This window comes from Cyanistes caeruleus, chromosome 8, assembly GCF_971803275.1.
Source record: "Cyanistes caeruleus chromosome 8, bCyaCae1.hap1.1, whole genome shotgun sequence".
In the NCBI taxonomy this organism is placed as follows: Eukaryota; Metazoa; Chordata; class Aves; order Passeriformes; family Paridae; genus Cyanistes; species Cyanistes caeruleus.
The window spans coordinates 30,414,030-30,428,204 of NC_141708.1; the positions used below are offsets into that span (position 1 = coordinate 30,414,030).

General features: G+C 43.9%; 1 protein-coding gene across 17 annotated transcripts in view; it reads right to left on the reverse strand.

Moving 5' to 3' along the window:
• JMJD1C (jumonji domain containing 1C) overlaps positions 1 to 14,175 on the reverse strand; it is a 174,845-nt gene that overhangs the window by 59,245 nt on the left and 101,425 nt on the right. For 2 of the 17 annotated variants that reach the window (XM_086899815.1, XM_086899805.1), the window contains exon 1: positions 3,858 to 4,578. The exons of 6 other annotated variants lie outside the window; for them this stretch is intronic. Coding sequence is in view for 3 of the 11 variants with exons in the window: in XM_023930207.2 (XP_023785975.2) it covers positions 3,558 to 3,668 (111 nt within the window). In the remaining 8 variants the exon portion in view is untranslated. Of the gene's footprint in view, positions 1 to 1,455; positions 1,524 to 2,931; positions 3,141 to 3,282; positions 3,730 to 3,857; positions 4,699 to 14,175 lie in introns of those variants that run through there. 9 more of the 17 variants (XM_086899814.1, XM_023930206.2, XM_086899804.1 and 6 more) reach the window with 8 other exon arrangements.

Below are 14,175 nucleotides of genomic sequence, written 5' to 3' on the forward strand. Positions count from 1 at the left end.
AGAAGCACAGGGAGAGCATGACTGAGCGGGGATGTACCTACTGGGGATGAGTCAGGTGAAAAGGAAATCCCAGCGGATGGAGGGGAGAGAAATGCTGTTCTGAGGACAGACAGGAATAGCAAGAGGAAGACACTGGTGAACAAAAGAAATGACTACCAAAGAACATGCAGGATGCTAGAGGAAAAAACATGGAAGGACAAAAAATGAGAGGAAAGTTATTTTACAGGACAAAAAAATGGTAATGAGGGAAAACAGGAAAAGGAAAAAGCCCTTTGAGACCGATTCTAAATTTTAAATGCAGGAGAAAAAGACAAAGAGGAGAAACAAGGGCAGGTCAAACCACATGGAACACTGTTTGTGTCCAAATGCTACACCAATATCTGTAAAATGCTGCTATCACAGCTCACATGCAACATCCTGCAGCAACAGACCCCAAGTACTTACAAGGGGAAGGCAGGATCACCATGACCTATTTACAGATGGGGAAACTGAGGCACAAAGCAATCGAAAAGCCACTAAGCAGGGCAGGAGCAGAGCCAGGGACCTGCCCTCAGCCAGTCTGAAAGCAGCTAGTAAAAGGGCACTCAAGGTTTTTTTTCAGGCTTCATTACCTACTTTCAAAGGTGCTGCCTTGTGATAAGGCTAAATATAACCCAAGTGTCTCTGGAGCTTCAGCTTCGGCACTTACCAAACAAATGAGGGAATACTTCATGGGAAACACCTTATATTTTCTAATAAATCTATCAAATTCCTCAAGTGTTCTGACTGAAAGCACAGCATTCTTGTTTCCATTTTATTTAAGGTTTCACTTTAGCTGCTACTCTTTCTCAGACAAGTAAGGAAAAAAAGCCAAACCTCTCCACCAGTCAACCATCTCTACAATAGGTAATTACATGAAAGGGCTGGGAGGAGCTAGACTATATGATAATATTCCAACTACAGAGTCCAAACAGTAAATAATTATTTAACCTCTAATAGCCAAGAGAGGGCCTTTGCTCTTGCATCACTTTCCTATAATGGATCTTGTTTTGCTAATGGTTAAGAGAAAGTGGAGTTCACATCATGAAATTGCTAAGTGTTGAGTGTATAAACTCACAAACACACAAACTTTTCTTTGAAAAAGACAATATTGTAGTCTTTCAGCTCTTAATCTGCCTCCATGTCTTCCCTCACACTCCTCTACATTTTACACACCGCTTTCTTTCTAACTTTTTGAGCTATTATTCAGGTCAAGAAATGAGCTTCCAACTACAAACAACAGGACATACCACATCATTAGCTGAAGTGAAACTGTGGAATGTGGCTAGCAGTTATCATTCAGGGTTCAGACAACACTACAGATTAAGGTACATGTGAGCCACTGGTTTATCTTCCTACTGATATTAAAAGAACTAGTTCCAAATATGGATCTGTGAGATTATTCTGAGAAGAGAAATGTAATGCCTTCTCCCTTACTTTCATAGATTTATGTCTCTAGACAGGTCGATGCCCCCAAAACACTCATGTGGAGGATGCACGCTATCCTACAAGCACAGAGGAAAAATATGTAAATAAATAAAGCAAAACCATGTCACGTCACACACCTCCTCCTATGCAGACAGCTCATGAGCTGCACACAACTTGAGGATTTTTTCAGACACTATTGAAAAACATTTCCACTATCAAAGAACAACAAAACGCCACCCTTAAATAAACACCCTCTTGGAAAAGCAAAGTCCAGACTCCATCAGTTCCATGAGATAGGCAGGCCACCAAGGAGCTACTCAAACTGGGACAGGTTAGGGATTTGAAAAATTTTAAACGGAAGACGTATCTGAGTTTCACACTACATATCATATGCACAAAGAAAAACAGACTAAGAGCACAACAGGCAAGAGTCAGCTATTAGGGGTAAACATACAAGGCATGTAATGACATGAAAATAGATAAAAGAAGGTCCAACAAGCTCCCTGCAGATTTTCAGAGGAAGAACTTCTTGTAAATGCTCCCTCTCTCCATTCCCAAAGTGGAGGACAGCTTTAGGGACAACCAAGCATACTGGCAGAAATGAAGAAAAACTAAACCTCTGTAAATGAAAATCTCCCTTTCAAACCTGTAGCTTGTAAAAGGAAGCTTTATATGTTAACCCAATTCCCCAAAGACCACAACTAAGCAAAGGACTCAAGCACTCAGTTTTAAGTGACATCTGGCTTTACCACTGTTCTGATTGCTTGGAAAAAAAAAAATCCACTTTTTTCCCCCATCAGATTTCTCTGCTTAGCCAAAGGGAGCTCCATGAACACACACACACACACAGATAGACAGACAGACACACACTCTCTTTGGCTGCTTTGTTAGCAAGTTCCCTGATGCTGAATAAAGTGTGTATCTTACTCTACCCCTTCACCATAATTTTACCCCAGCTCATGTCAGAAATAACCTGCCTACAAGAGGCAGATGGCACAGCACTGAGTTTGAGAATTGGATTCTGGACTTTCTGGAAATTTAAATAACTTTTAGAAGACATAAATTACCATCATTTCACAGCAAACAATCACAAAACTATTAAACAGCACTCACCAAATACCAATACAGCAGATTACTCAGTGACTGCCTTTTCTAATGCCCAATAACACAAGTCATGTCTTTATTTATCTTTCCAAAACCCTCACAGCAATCACGGGACCCACTTTCCCAAGGAAGCAGTAGCGAGCAAGCACATAGTGCATTTTTACCTCTGCCTAGTGCAATTAAAGCAGCTGGAGTGGTGGTAATCTGCCTCCAGCATACACGCAGGCAGTTCCCTGGCACTGGCCTGGGCTCCAGGAGCAGCCGCAACTCGACTGCTGCAGCCTAGGCGCTGCCAGGCTGTGACACCCAGAAGACTCAATGCAGCAAATACTCGGGTTACAGCTGAGCTCGCAGCTGCTGCCCGGCTCATCCTGCACGTACCTCAGCTGCCTTGCTGGAGCTCACAGCCTGCTTAGCTGGCTACTCTGTGCCTCAAGCCTGCTCTGCACACCACAAAAGCACATCCTACTATGCACATGTACCAAAGTGAGCCTTTTTAAAAAGTAAATTTAGAGAAACTTATGCCGTAAACCAAATAGAAATTTAAAGAGTTAATAATGTAACTTAGAAAGCTATTCTTACACTAGAACATCTACACTCTATACTGCCACTTTAAAGCACAAAAATTGAAAAGACCATTTAAACCTAATTTTTATGTGCTAGTCAGTTATCTTTTCCACATGTTATTTTCTAGCCTTGCTATTTAGTCTGCAATAGCACAAACACCGGCACCTTTTCATTGTGACACTTAATCATTCAAAATAGCTGTAGCTCTCTTCCAACGGCTGTTTGTTGCCATGGTTTGTACTCAAAGGCAGAATCACCAAGTGGAAAAGAGCGGACTATCAGCAAAGCAAACCTGACATTAAAATCGAGCACGGGGCTTCCTCATTCTCGGAATACCCTGCCTGCAATCCCTACGAATTATCGTTGCCCGTTTGCAGCCAAGGCGTTATTCCGGGCGGAACTCTGGCAGACCTTTGCCGGGGGGGAGTAGAAGGAAGTACCCGTCGGGACGCGGGGAGAAGGCAGCGCCAGCCGGGCCTGCTGCCCGCCGGAGCTGCCGAACAGCAGGGCGCACCAACGGCGCCCACGGCTGTTCTAACGGCGGGGTCCATGCCGTTAACGGCCGGCACCGAGTCCTGCCGCTCCCGCACCCCACCTTAACGGCAGAAACTTAACCGAAAAAAGGAAAAAACCCGCACAAAACCTCATTTTAATTTTTTTTCTGAACTCCCTTCCTCCCATTTTCAGAGGGCCGCAGGCCGCCCTGCGCGCCTCCGCGGGTGGAGATGCCCGGTACTCACGTTGTCCCGGGGTCGCCGCGCTCTCGCCCCCGCCGGGCCGCGCACAAAGCCGCCGTCGCTGGCCGCGTATCGCGCCGCGCGCGCCCCCGCGGGAACCCGTTCGTCACGTGCGTCGCTCCGCGCTCCGTGGGGATAAGACAGAGAGGGGTTCAGGGCCGCGACAGCCTCGCGGGCGGGGGATGCGGCCCGTTCTGCCGCAGCAGCCTCGGAAGGCAAACAAAGGCGCCCGTCTCAAAGTTAAAGTGTCCGCACGGGTATGTATCCCGGGGGAGGGGGAAGCCGCAGAGCTGCCCCCCGAACCACAACGGTGGACTGTTCCACTCCCCGTCGGCCAAATATCCACCTCGCCCCGCGGAGGATCTCCGCGCCCGCCTCTGCCTTTGAACTCACAAGGAAAATGGTTCTCGCTTCGCCGCTTCCGGGTCGGGTCGGGCCGGGCGGCCGTGCCAGGGGTGGAGACTGCAGGACCGGAGGAGGAGGAGGAGGACGACGACGACGACGACGACCCACCGCCTACCCTTTGTGGGGCCAGCGCAGACTATCGCACAGCTGTGCGTTCTGCGGAGTCCCCGGCGCGTCCCCGCTGCTGGGTCATGGCGCGCTACTGCTGCCGCCGCTTACATAAGGGCGAGCGCGCAGTGCGCGGTGCCAGAGCGGGAGGAGCCGAGTGGGGAACACCGAGTTGAGCGTCGGGTGAGGAGAGCACGCCGCGGGAAGAGGTGGCGCTTGACAGGCGCAGCCCGCGGCCACGTCCCGCGGAGGCGGAGTCCCGGGACACGTGTGGCGGTGGATCGGGAGCGCGGCCGGGGCACTCAGGGGCCAAGAGCGTCCTGCTGCCGCTGCTCCGCGCCAGAGCCTCGAACTTCGTTTATAGCCTGAGTGCTTCCTCCCCCCGTGAAGCCGAGCCCGGCCTTGGAAAGCTGTTCCCTGTCCCTGCCGCGGTTGGGTTTTGGAAAGTTAGCAAGCGAGGGCTGCAGCTCGTCCACATTCGACCGAGGGGAAAAAAAAAAAGTAATACAAAGGAAGGGTGGGTCAGGCATGAGCTCAGGGCTTGGTTTGTGTCCAGGAGCAGCCGGAGCAGAGGGCGGGGGGCTGTGCAGCCCAAAGCCTTTAGCAACAGCACACTGTGCTCAGCGGGGGCTCACCACAATTTTCTCATTTTTAGTATACAAGTTCTTTTCTCCCTGACGACTTCTTCCCCCCCCCCCCCCCAAAGAAACAACAGCAACAACAAAAACAAAACCAAAAACCTCAAAAACAAACACAAAAAATCCCGAAAAATCCCCACTTGTTTTCCCACTTTCCAACACAAGTTGATGTCACTAACTAGCTGTTTACAGTTCACATGGAAACTTCATCTGAATAGTCCAGGGGGAAAAAGTTCACGGGACACTTTGTAGTGAGAAAATGGTTTCCAGACAGAAATTTAGCAGAAACACCTGTAATATACTCCCTGAGTTTAGCTCACATAGACAAACATAGAAAGAAAAAATAATAACAAAGGAGGTTGCGAGAGAGACATTTGTTTTCCCCAAATTCTTTAAACATAAACAGCTGTACATTTTTCACTTCATGGAAAAAATACAAGGCGTGCCATTTGCCAAGAAAGTAGAATAATAATGGGAAATCAATGCATGACTACATCTCTGTTCTTGAATTATTCCAAATGAGGTAAGTTTAAAGGTGTACTGGAATGCTGTAGCATACTAAGCCCTGAAATAAAATACTCAGGTACAGCTAAACATTAAAGTTGAACTGGAAGGCTCTCTACCCTCCGCAGGCTTTTCTCCAGCAAGCTGGTTTTCTTCCATAACAGATTGTGACACTGCATGGATTCAAGCAAAGGCAGGAACCAGGCTACTTGCACATTGCGTTTGTGCACTACCTGGCCTATGTTCAAACCACGTAACTGCAAGACTCCTGGATTTTGCTTGGAAAGGATACTAGCAGAGGCAGTTTATTGTATTGATTTTCCTTTTTAAGTGGTCTTCCATCCTGGCTGGCTCAAGACAGCTGAGCAGCCTTATATGGCAGCAAGCCTGCAAGAAGGAAGCACTGCCTTCAGCAGCCTCCATCTATTCCTGACCACCAAGACTGGATAGTTGCTCCTCTGGTTTCTGGCACCCCTGCCACAGCCCATCACCAGATCCACTCAGGGCTCACCACAAGCAGAACACAGCTCATTAACCTCCTTGGTTCCCCCAAAACACATCTCCTAGCCCATCCATGCCATGGTAGGGCTGCACTGCCTTATCTCCAGAGAAAAAATTTAACATCTTGGTGACACCATTCTGACCTGATGTCCTTTCACTTCCTTCTTCTCCAGACCACCTTTCACTGAGTAGGGGGGTCGGTTACATTCACCAGTACTGAGAGAGGTCATGCAGTAGCAGAGACTAAAATACAACCTTATTTCAGGTTTGGGGCTGCAGTTTGCACTGCTGTTCCCCCTCTAAAGTGGAAGTGTGCCTTGTTAGTTGTCACCCAACAGCAACAGAGCCATTTGTTAAGTGAGCAGGACAGTCTTTCACAGACTTGATACTTCAGAGGCCTCATCACCTCTAAAGAATAAAACTTGATCGCTCAGTAATAGCTGACACAAGAAAATATCTTGTAACTCAGACTTTGCAAAGTAATCAATAAAGTATTTTTTCCAAACTTAATTCTGTACTTGTATGATCTTAAATTTAACTTTTAAAGCACATTTAAGATTACTTCCAAGAAGTACTGAGCATCCCAAAGACATACTACTTCCAGTACCAGATTTCCACCTTTCTCATACAGTTTTAGGCTTTATCATTTTTCTTAAGAGCCCAGACACTTAATAGCTATTTTAGAAATGGCAAACAAATGAAAAATGCCTATTACAAAGCACAACATAGTTCATGTTACTCTTGAACTAATGGTGCTGTGATAGCTGTGTGGTATGTAATGCAACTGTCAAAGCAAGCAATCCTTAATATCCAAGACGCATGCTATTAAAATACAAATCACAAGACGGTCTGGAGGACAGGCAAGTTTGTCTGTTTGGACAAAGCTTTATTAATAGACTGCGACTTAGTAACAAAGAATATTAATACCCAGCCCAGCACAACCAATTCATTACCAAAGAGGGATTTTGCTAAAAATTCTCAAGTTGCACCAGCTATGCATGGAATACTAACTCAGCAACTCTATTTCCAAGAGTTTCACTTAAAGACATCCTCAGGAAAAATCCACTAAATGGTAAAACACCTTTTTGAAGTTAAAAAAAAACAAGGAAGTTGCTACTGGTACAATTGTTAATGTTAAGTATAGTAAGGCAACATAAAATTACATTTATATCATTACTACTTACAAAATTTACTACAATATATAGGTGTGCATCCTTAACAAAACACAGATTTGCCATGTAAAAATACTAATTAATTTTTAAATAAGAATTTTAAACATTAGTGTTTATCCAAGCCAGGTTTTGACATTTGCAAAATACTACACTTTAAAAAGGCTTATTTAGTAGTCACATTATTTTAGCACTGTTTTCCACTATTGTTTGCTTCTTCTCACAATTTGGCCTGAACTCTCTCAAACAAGCCATACTATAAGCTTGCAGAACAGAGCTGCCTTTGTTCTTTCTCACTGCCAGTCCCCTATGGAATCAGACAGCACACTGAACTGCACTGGACAAACAATCCCTGACCTTCAATTACTGGCTTGGCTCACTGCCACAGGATACATGTATCACTGGTAACACAGCGTGCCCTCTTTTGCAGATAATCACTAGAACTACAGATAATGATGAAAATCAATGGAAAACACAAATATTCCCTTCCTAAAATCGCAGTTGTAACTTCCCCGTGGCGCTGCAGCACAGCCCAGGCTCAGGCCACGTATGAGAAGATAGCAATACTGTAGGTTTTGTATTTCTAGTGACCACATGAAAAATTCCAGGTGGTGGATGGCTTTTCTGTCCTTTGCTGGAGCTTTTCAGTTTGTTTTTTGTTTGCTTTGAGACGGAAGGCACACCGGGTTGTGCTGGCACAGTTGTGCAAGAGCTGCTCTTTTTTTTCCCCTTCTATTTTTCCCCTTTAGGAGCCTGGCAGGTTTTTCAGTGGAGCGGCACTGGCCAAGCGGGCAGGGGCCGGTGGCAGCTGCAGCCCTTGCACTTGAGGGCTGGCCAGCAGCCAGCACCCAGGCCCTGTGCCACCGCCCTGATGGGAGCTACAGCCTCTGGGAATGCCGCACTGGCACTCGGGAAGCGACAGCATACATGGATCAGACATTCTGCTGTGACCTCCTTTCATTTCTTGCAGGCAGTGAACCCCTTGAACTGCAAACCGTGCTCCTTCTTCACACCATGCCAGAGAAACCCACGTGCGCGGTGCTGTGGGGCAGGAAAGAATGCATGCAAATACTGCAAATAAGCAAATGTTTAAACTTTAAAACAAATGAAGGTTAGTTAAATCAGTCTTCAGCATTTAAACTAGCATTTTTTCTACTTATCTTCTTCCTGTCTGTGCTGCTCCACATTTGCTTAGCATGCAGAACTGTTTCATAGTGATAGTCCTGCAGGTATTTCCTGCAGAAATAATACAATGTAAGGTCAGAGCTATGGTCAGCCTCATGCTAGTGGAGAAATTCACTTTCTCATTATGCATTTGTGCAACCTATCGAGTTCAGACTTGTGGTGGCCGGGCCAGGTCCATTGCTCTGACCTAGGATGCCACAACTTTCCCAGAGAGAGTGGTCCCACAAGAGACAGCCTTCCGGGGGCCTCTGGCGATCCCTGGCTACCGTGTAACCTCAGCAAAGGGCAGCCTACAACTGCAAGTGATTACAGCTCAGTGATTTCAGCTCTCCTTGCTAGGTTATCCCAGGCTGACTCAAATATAGAGAAACAGGAGCGTTGTGTGGCAATTCCACAGAGACAGCCTTTATTATCCAGCAGCTCTGCAGAGGGTAGCCAGGGACAACAACTCCCTCCTGAACTGGGCAGAAGCTGGGGTTTTTATGGGGGAAAGCCAGGGTGGTACCAGGGGGGAAAACCAATGGGTTACAAAGGATCAACATAGTCACCAAGCATGGTGGGATACCTCACCATGACAAGGGAGGATGGTCCCATCTAAGGAGAAGGTTGAGATAAGCTTATCACAGCTCCCTCAGGGCACATTTCTCTGGGGGAAAGCCTTGGCAGGCTGACCTGCCTCTACACAGACCCTGTACTTAAGTTCAGAAGCCAAAGTCCAAAGGAGAAATTAATGTGTGTGAAACAATCATTACTACTGGAACTGCAACATGTGAAATGCAGTAACTGGCTTTCAGGTTAATTTAGCAAATTCTTCATTTAACTCTCCTTTTTTCGTTATTGAAGTGGGCAAATCTGAAATGCAAAAACTTCACCAGCCTATCTTAAGTAATTTTTCTAAACAGAGAAGCTGAAGACAAGAGTGTACATGAAGGAACACATGCAACAGTACAGTTAATACATGTGCTAACTGATTTTACAGTATATTTCAAATCAATCCAATTTAAAATATGGTTTCTATCTTTTCAATCAACTTTTAAAATAAATTTTGTCCTTCCTTGGGCAGGCGTCATGGGATTTAATGCTGCATGCGTCATCATGACTGTGCAATTTTCCCCATTACTTCATCCCCATCTACTTCATCATACCAGTACTCTAAACACAACTCTAGGAATAAGCCCTGTTAGTGATCTGGTGCTATATCTGTGGCTGAATCAGTATCCCTGCTGCAACAGGAGACCAATAATAATAATAATAATAATAATAATAATAATAATAATGGTAAAAGAAAAAACGGATGCATGGCCTTAAAAAAAATCATCATCATTGTAGTCAATAGCATTGTATAAGTTTTCTTATTTGCTGGATAGTGCTCTAACTCCAGATTTATGTTCAAATACAAAATGTTGAGCAGTCTCTCAGGCATCACCTTGTGGATGTCTCTTTTTAAGCCCAATGTCACTGTAACAGACTTGTGTTTTCCTAAGATCCCTTCCCTCATTAATTGAGCAAAAATGCTGGGACCCTTGCCACTCAAATTGAGTAACATTAGTGTCACCTTATGTGTGACCTGCTCTCTCTCACTTCTGGGTGCAGGTCTTTCTAACAAAATTTATAAACCAAAAATTTTTCTACCCAGTCCCATAGTTCAGAGCACCAGCCTTTATTCATTCTGCATTTCATTCTGGCCTTAATAAATGCACACATGTTCAAACCATGCAAAATGCTGTCACAAACACTCCTAGCCCACTCTGCACTCTTTCCCTCAGCAGCCACATCACATCACATCACATCACATCACATCACACTGCACTTTCTGATACAGCGTCTTCCAGTCTTGGTATCACTCACCAGTTTCAGGAACAATATACTGGCAACACTAGCAAAGCTGATTCACTGGCATATTTCCATTTTCTCCTTAAAACTCTGCCTGCTGCATTGACCTCTAAAACCTTGACACTGGCATGGGCACTGCTTGATGGAAGCCTCATCTTCCCTCATATCCTTCTATTTCCTACCTCCTGTCTCTATGTGTCATTGGCCCTTGACTCACTCTCAGATTTTAATTTTGTCCAGAAAGGAACCCTTTTCATTCTGTGCTTGTTGTACAATTCATTGGACAAGGGAATTCTGGACTTTCATGTGAGTTTTCAAGTGTCACGGTAATGTGCCGTAACATTATTTAACCTTGTGACAGATTCTGTCTTCTATAAAGCAAGCACAATAGCTTCAAGTTCATAATGTTCTTGCCCACACTTCATCTGCAATATTCATCCAACCCTTTTTACCTTGGGTGCCATCCATGTTTTGCAGTATTCATGCTTTTTCAGCCTGCTTGCTTCCATCAGTGATGCGAAACTCTGTCCAACCCATTTCTTGGCTTTACTTTCTTCTTCCAACCCTATCAGCAACATTTACAATGTTCTTACATTCTTTTCCCCTATATCTTACTGGATGTAACATTCATTTACCTGGTGTCCTTCCAGCCTCACCTCCAGAAAAACAACCTTATTAAGAAAACCAGTTTCAGGCTTCTAAACACCCACTGAATTTCTGCCCCTCTGATTCAGTCATACCTCTCTCATTCTTCCCACTAACTGAAGTCCATTACAGAACAGGAGTCCACCTTTCACCTTCCTACTACTTCCTGTTTCTCTCAGACTACATTCCAAACTTCCTCTCAGAAGCTCATCTTGTTTCCTGAGTCACCCAGATCTAGCTTTCATAAGGTCCCTTTCTGTTCTTATTCCCCAGAACTTAAATACCTGCCTCACCTTCTTCAGTCTTATCCCCTACATATTTGTTAACTTAGATTTCCAGAGCACTGGGGTTTTTTTCCAATTCTGCTGTTTTTTCAGCCCCTCTGCCCTGCCACTCCTTGTCCTTTGTCTAGAGCATCTTATTCACCAGCTTAGTCATCTTCCTGTTTTTTAAATGCACTGTATTTTATTTTACATTTTTCTACTTGCTCTTCACCAAAACAACTCGAGAACATCCTTACCATAGAAAGCTCAGCTTCCCATGGAGGTTGAGGTTCCTTGATTGCTCAGTCTGCTGGCAGACCCTTTGGTCCGGGGACGCTGCCTGGAAACAAGCCACTGGCTCCATCTCAGGCAGATCAGGGTGTGGTTCTGAGGGAGTCTCACTCCAGGCATCACTTCCTCTTTTATGGCAGTGGTGAGCACACACCCATGCTGGTATTTTCCATTCCTATATCCCCACAGGATTCTTGTAACATCAAATGCTCCCTACATGCCTGATGCCACACCCAGGGCATGCAACATATTCTTGACACCATGCTATAAAATGGTCACTTGAGTAGAAGCCTGGGACAACTCAGTTAAGTCTCTACAGAGAGTGGATCTGGCTCTTGAAACAGAGCTGGATACATTAAAGAGAAGCTCCTGTTTGGAGCTATTTGCAATAACAAAAGCCTCAAAAACATGTAGACGGTGAAGAAGAAAAATACTGAAAAAATATAAGAACAGAGAGCAGTATTTGAAAAGAACACATATCATAGAAGCCGAAAGGGAAATACCTACTTCATGTTATCATGTGAATGTATGTTGTTGTACATAAATTTAGATTCAGTTTCTGAGAAGCAAAAGACTACTCAAGGCCACTCCTCCAGGAGTACTCCCTTTTACTGACAGCAGTGGATTTCACTATTTGTGAGACACAGTAAGAGTTGTAGAATAAGCACATTCAATCTGCAACATACTCTGAAGAGGAAGAGGGCAGTCCAGGGGTGTTGGTGAATAGTTAAAAGGCTTCGACTTCTATTCCTTCCTCCTTTTCTACTTACACTGTCTCCAGAAAAGCAGGAACCCCATTTGCCAGTTCTTCAGGCTATCTGGCTGTCTATGGATTCCCACAATAGGGAAAGGCCATTCATGGAGGGAGAGGATTACTCATTTTGGACTCGGTGCTTCTTTGCTCTTAGTCCCAGCTTGTTGGGAGTAAGGTCATACTGGAACATTGATCTGTGTTTTGCAATGCATCTTTTTTTTTAATATTCTAAACATTGTACACTTTACCCATAAGGGTATCTTAAAAGTAGTATTTTCGTATTTCCAAACACTAAGACTTCAGTATTAAGCAACAGTGGTGCATTGTGGTTTAATTATCTTTATAAAAACTCCATCTTACTGAGATAATGTTCTCAAATAAAAATACAAGACTGTTCTCCTCACCTCTGTGACGGAGAGAAACAATCAAGTGTCAGACTACACAGAAATGTATTTTAACCTTCTTGAGAAGTACTTTCTCCTGCTATGATTATTTTATAGTTATCCTTAAATCTGTCAGACCTCCTACACAGATACACTTGCTAATACACTGGTTTGATTCCTGAATCTACAGCATTAAAGGCTTGGGATAACTTCTGAAATAAAAAACGCTTATAAGCATAAGCCACTAAGAAACCGAGGTTAAAAGTTTACATTTGATAATAAAAAGTCTGATGGAATAAACAGGGTTTTAATCAATATATCTGAGCATCAGGATAATGCTGAAACAATGTTGAAACACCATCAGTCTGTCTAGTGAACAAACTGGAAAATAATCTAGATATCATAATGGATTTTCTCCCTCCCCCCCAATGCTATTTTTAGATTCTTACATCTGCCCTACATGCTTGTCCAGTAGCAAACTTGATGGACAAACACTTTTTATTCTGTTCAGGAAAACACAGGACAGATGGTGTTCAAAGTACTTCTCTCTGAGATAACAAGTTTTCTGCTTTTTATAAATTCACTTATCTTCAAACTGTGACAGCTGTGAGTTTAAAGATAAAATCAAAATGATCCAGATCTTGTTCATCTCCTTTCTCTAGTGTCTCTGAAAGGTCACACAAACATATCTCACTCAGAAGTTTTCTACTGAATGTGAAATATTTTTCTAAGTTCAAACTTACTGGTATTTTTGAAAGAAGCAATGCATTATCCTGCATTTTTTCCAAGTAATGTCTCAGGTCTGTATTGTGAATTTGGGATCTTCTGGATCCATTTGTATAGTATATTACGTCCAGGATCTATTTACCAGTATTTACCTCCAAGTTCTATTTAAAGTGGTGTTTACATTCCCTTATTCCTCCCGTATTAGCATACATAGCAGTGTTACTAACCTACATTTTCTACTTCCATGTAGTCTCTCATGTTAGTTTGTATTCTGTGCTCTGGTTATGCTCATCCTCCCACCCTGTATCCCGTTTGGCTTCAAATTATCTTTCTCCAGCATGGATGAGCAGAATTATGTGTCTTACTGTAAAAGGACTCTCAGAGGCAGCTTCAGGGGGACACAAGCATGCCTCTGTTCTCACACATCCCATAGTCACACCTGTGATCAGCTTGACATCACACAGCCGGTTCACAGTCCTCCTCTGACTGGCCAGAAGGCTCAAACCTTCTCCTTGCCAGTGTTTCTGATGGTTTAGCTTTTGTCTACATTTGCCATCTGCTCCTAAATCCACCACCTTCTTTTTTATGCAGTGACATTTTGTTCCATTTTTATTACGTTTTTTCTCAAGAATATTCCATTTTAGTTGCATAAAAATCCCTCATCCTTTGTGTGAAGGGGCTCTGCTATTCTGCACCATGTAGGACTTTAATCAAATGTAATCAATTAGTCCGAACATTTTAGCAAAAACACGAAGCAAGTCATTCCTAAAATGACTAACAGTTATTGGCAGACAGAATTATTTCACCACAACACTCCACCTGTTTCACTACCACATAGCCAACATCTTAAAAACTCACATCCTATAAACATCTTATAAACTCATTCCTACCTAATTTACTTTTCACTCTACTAATC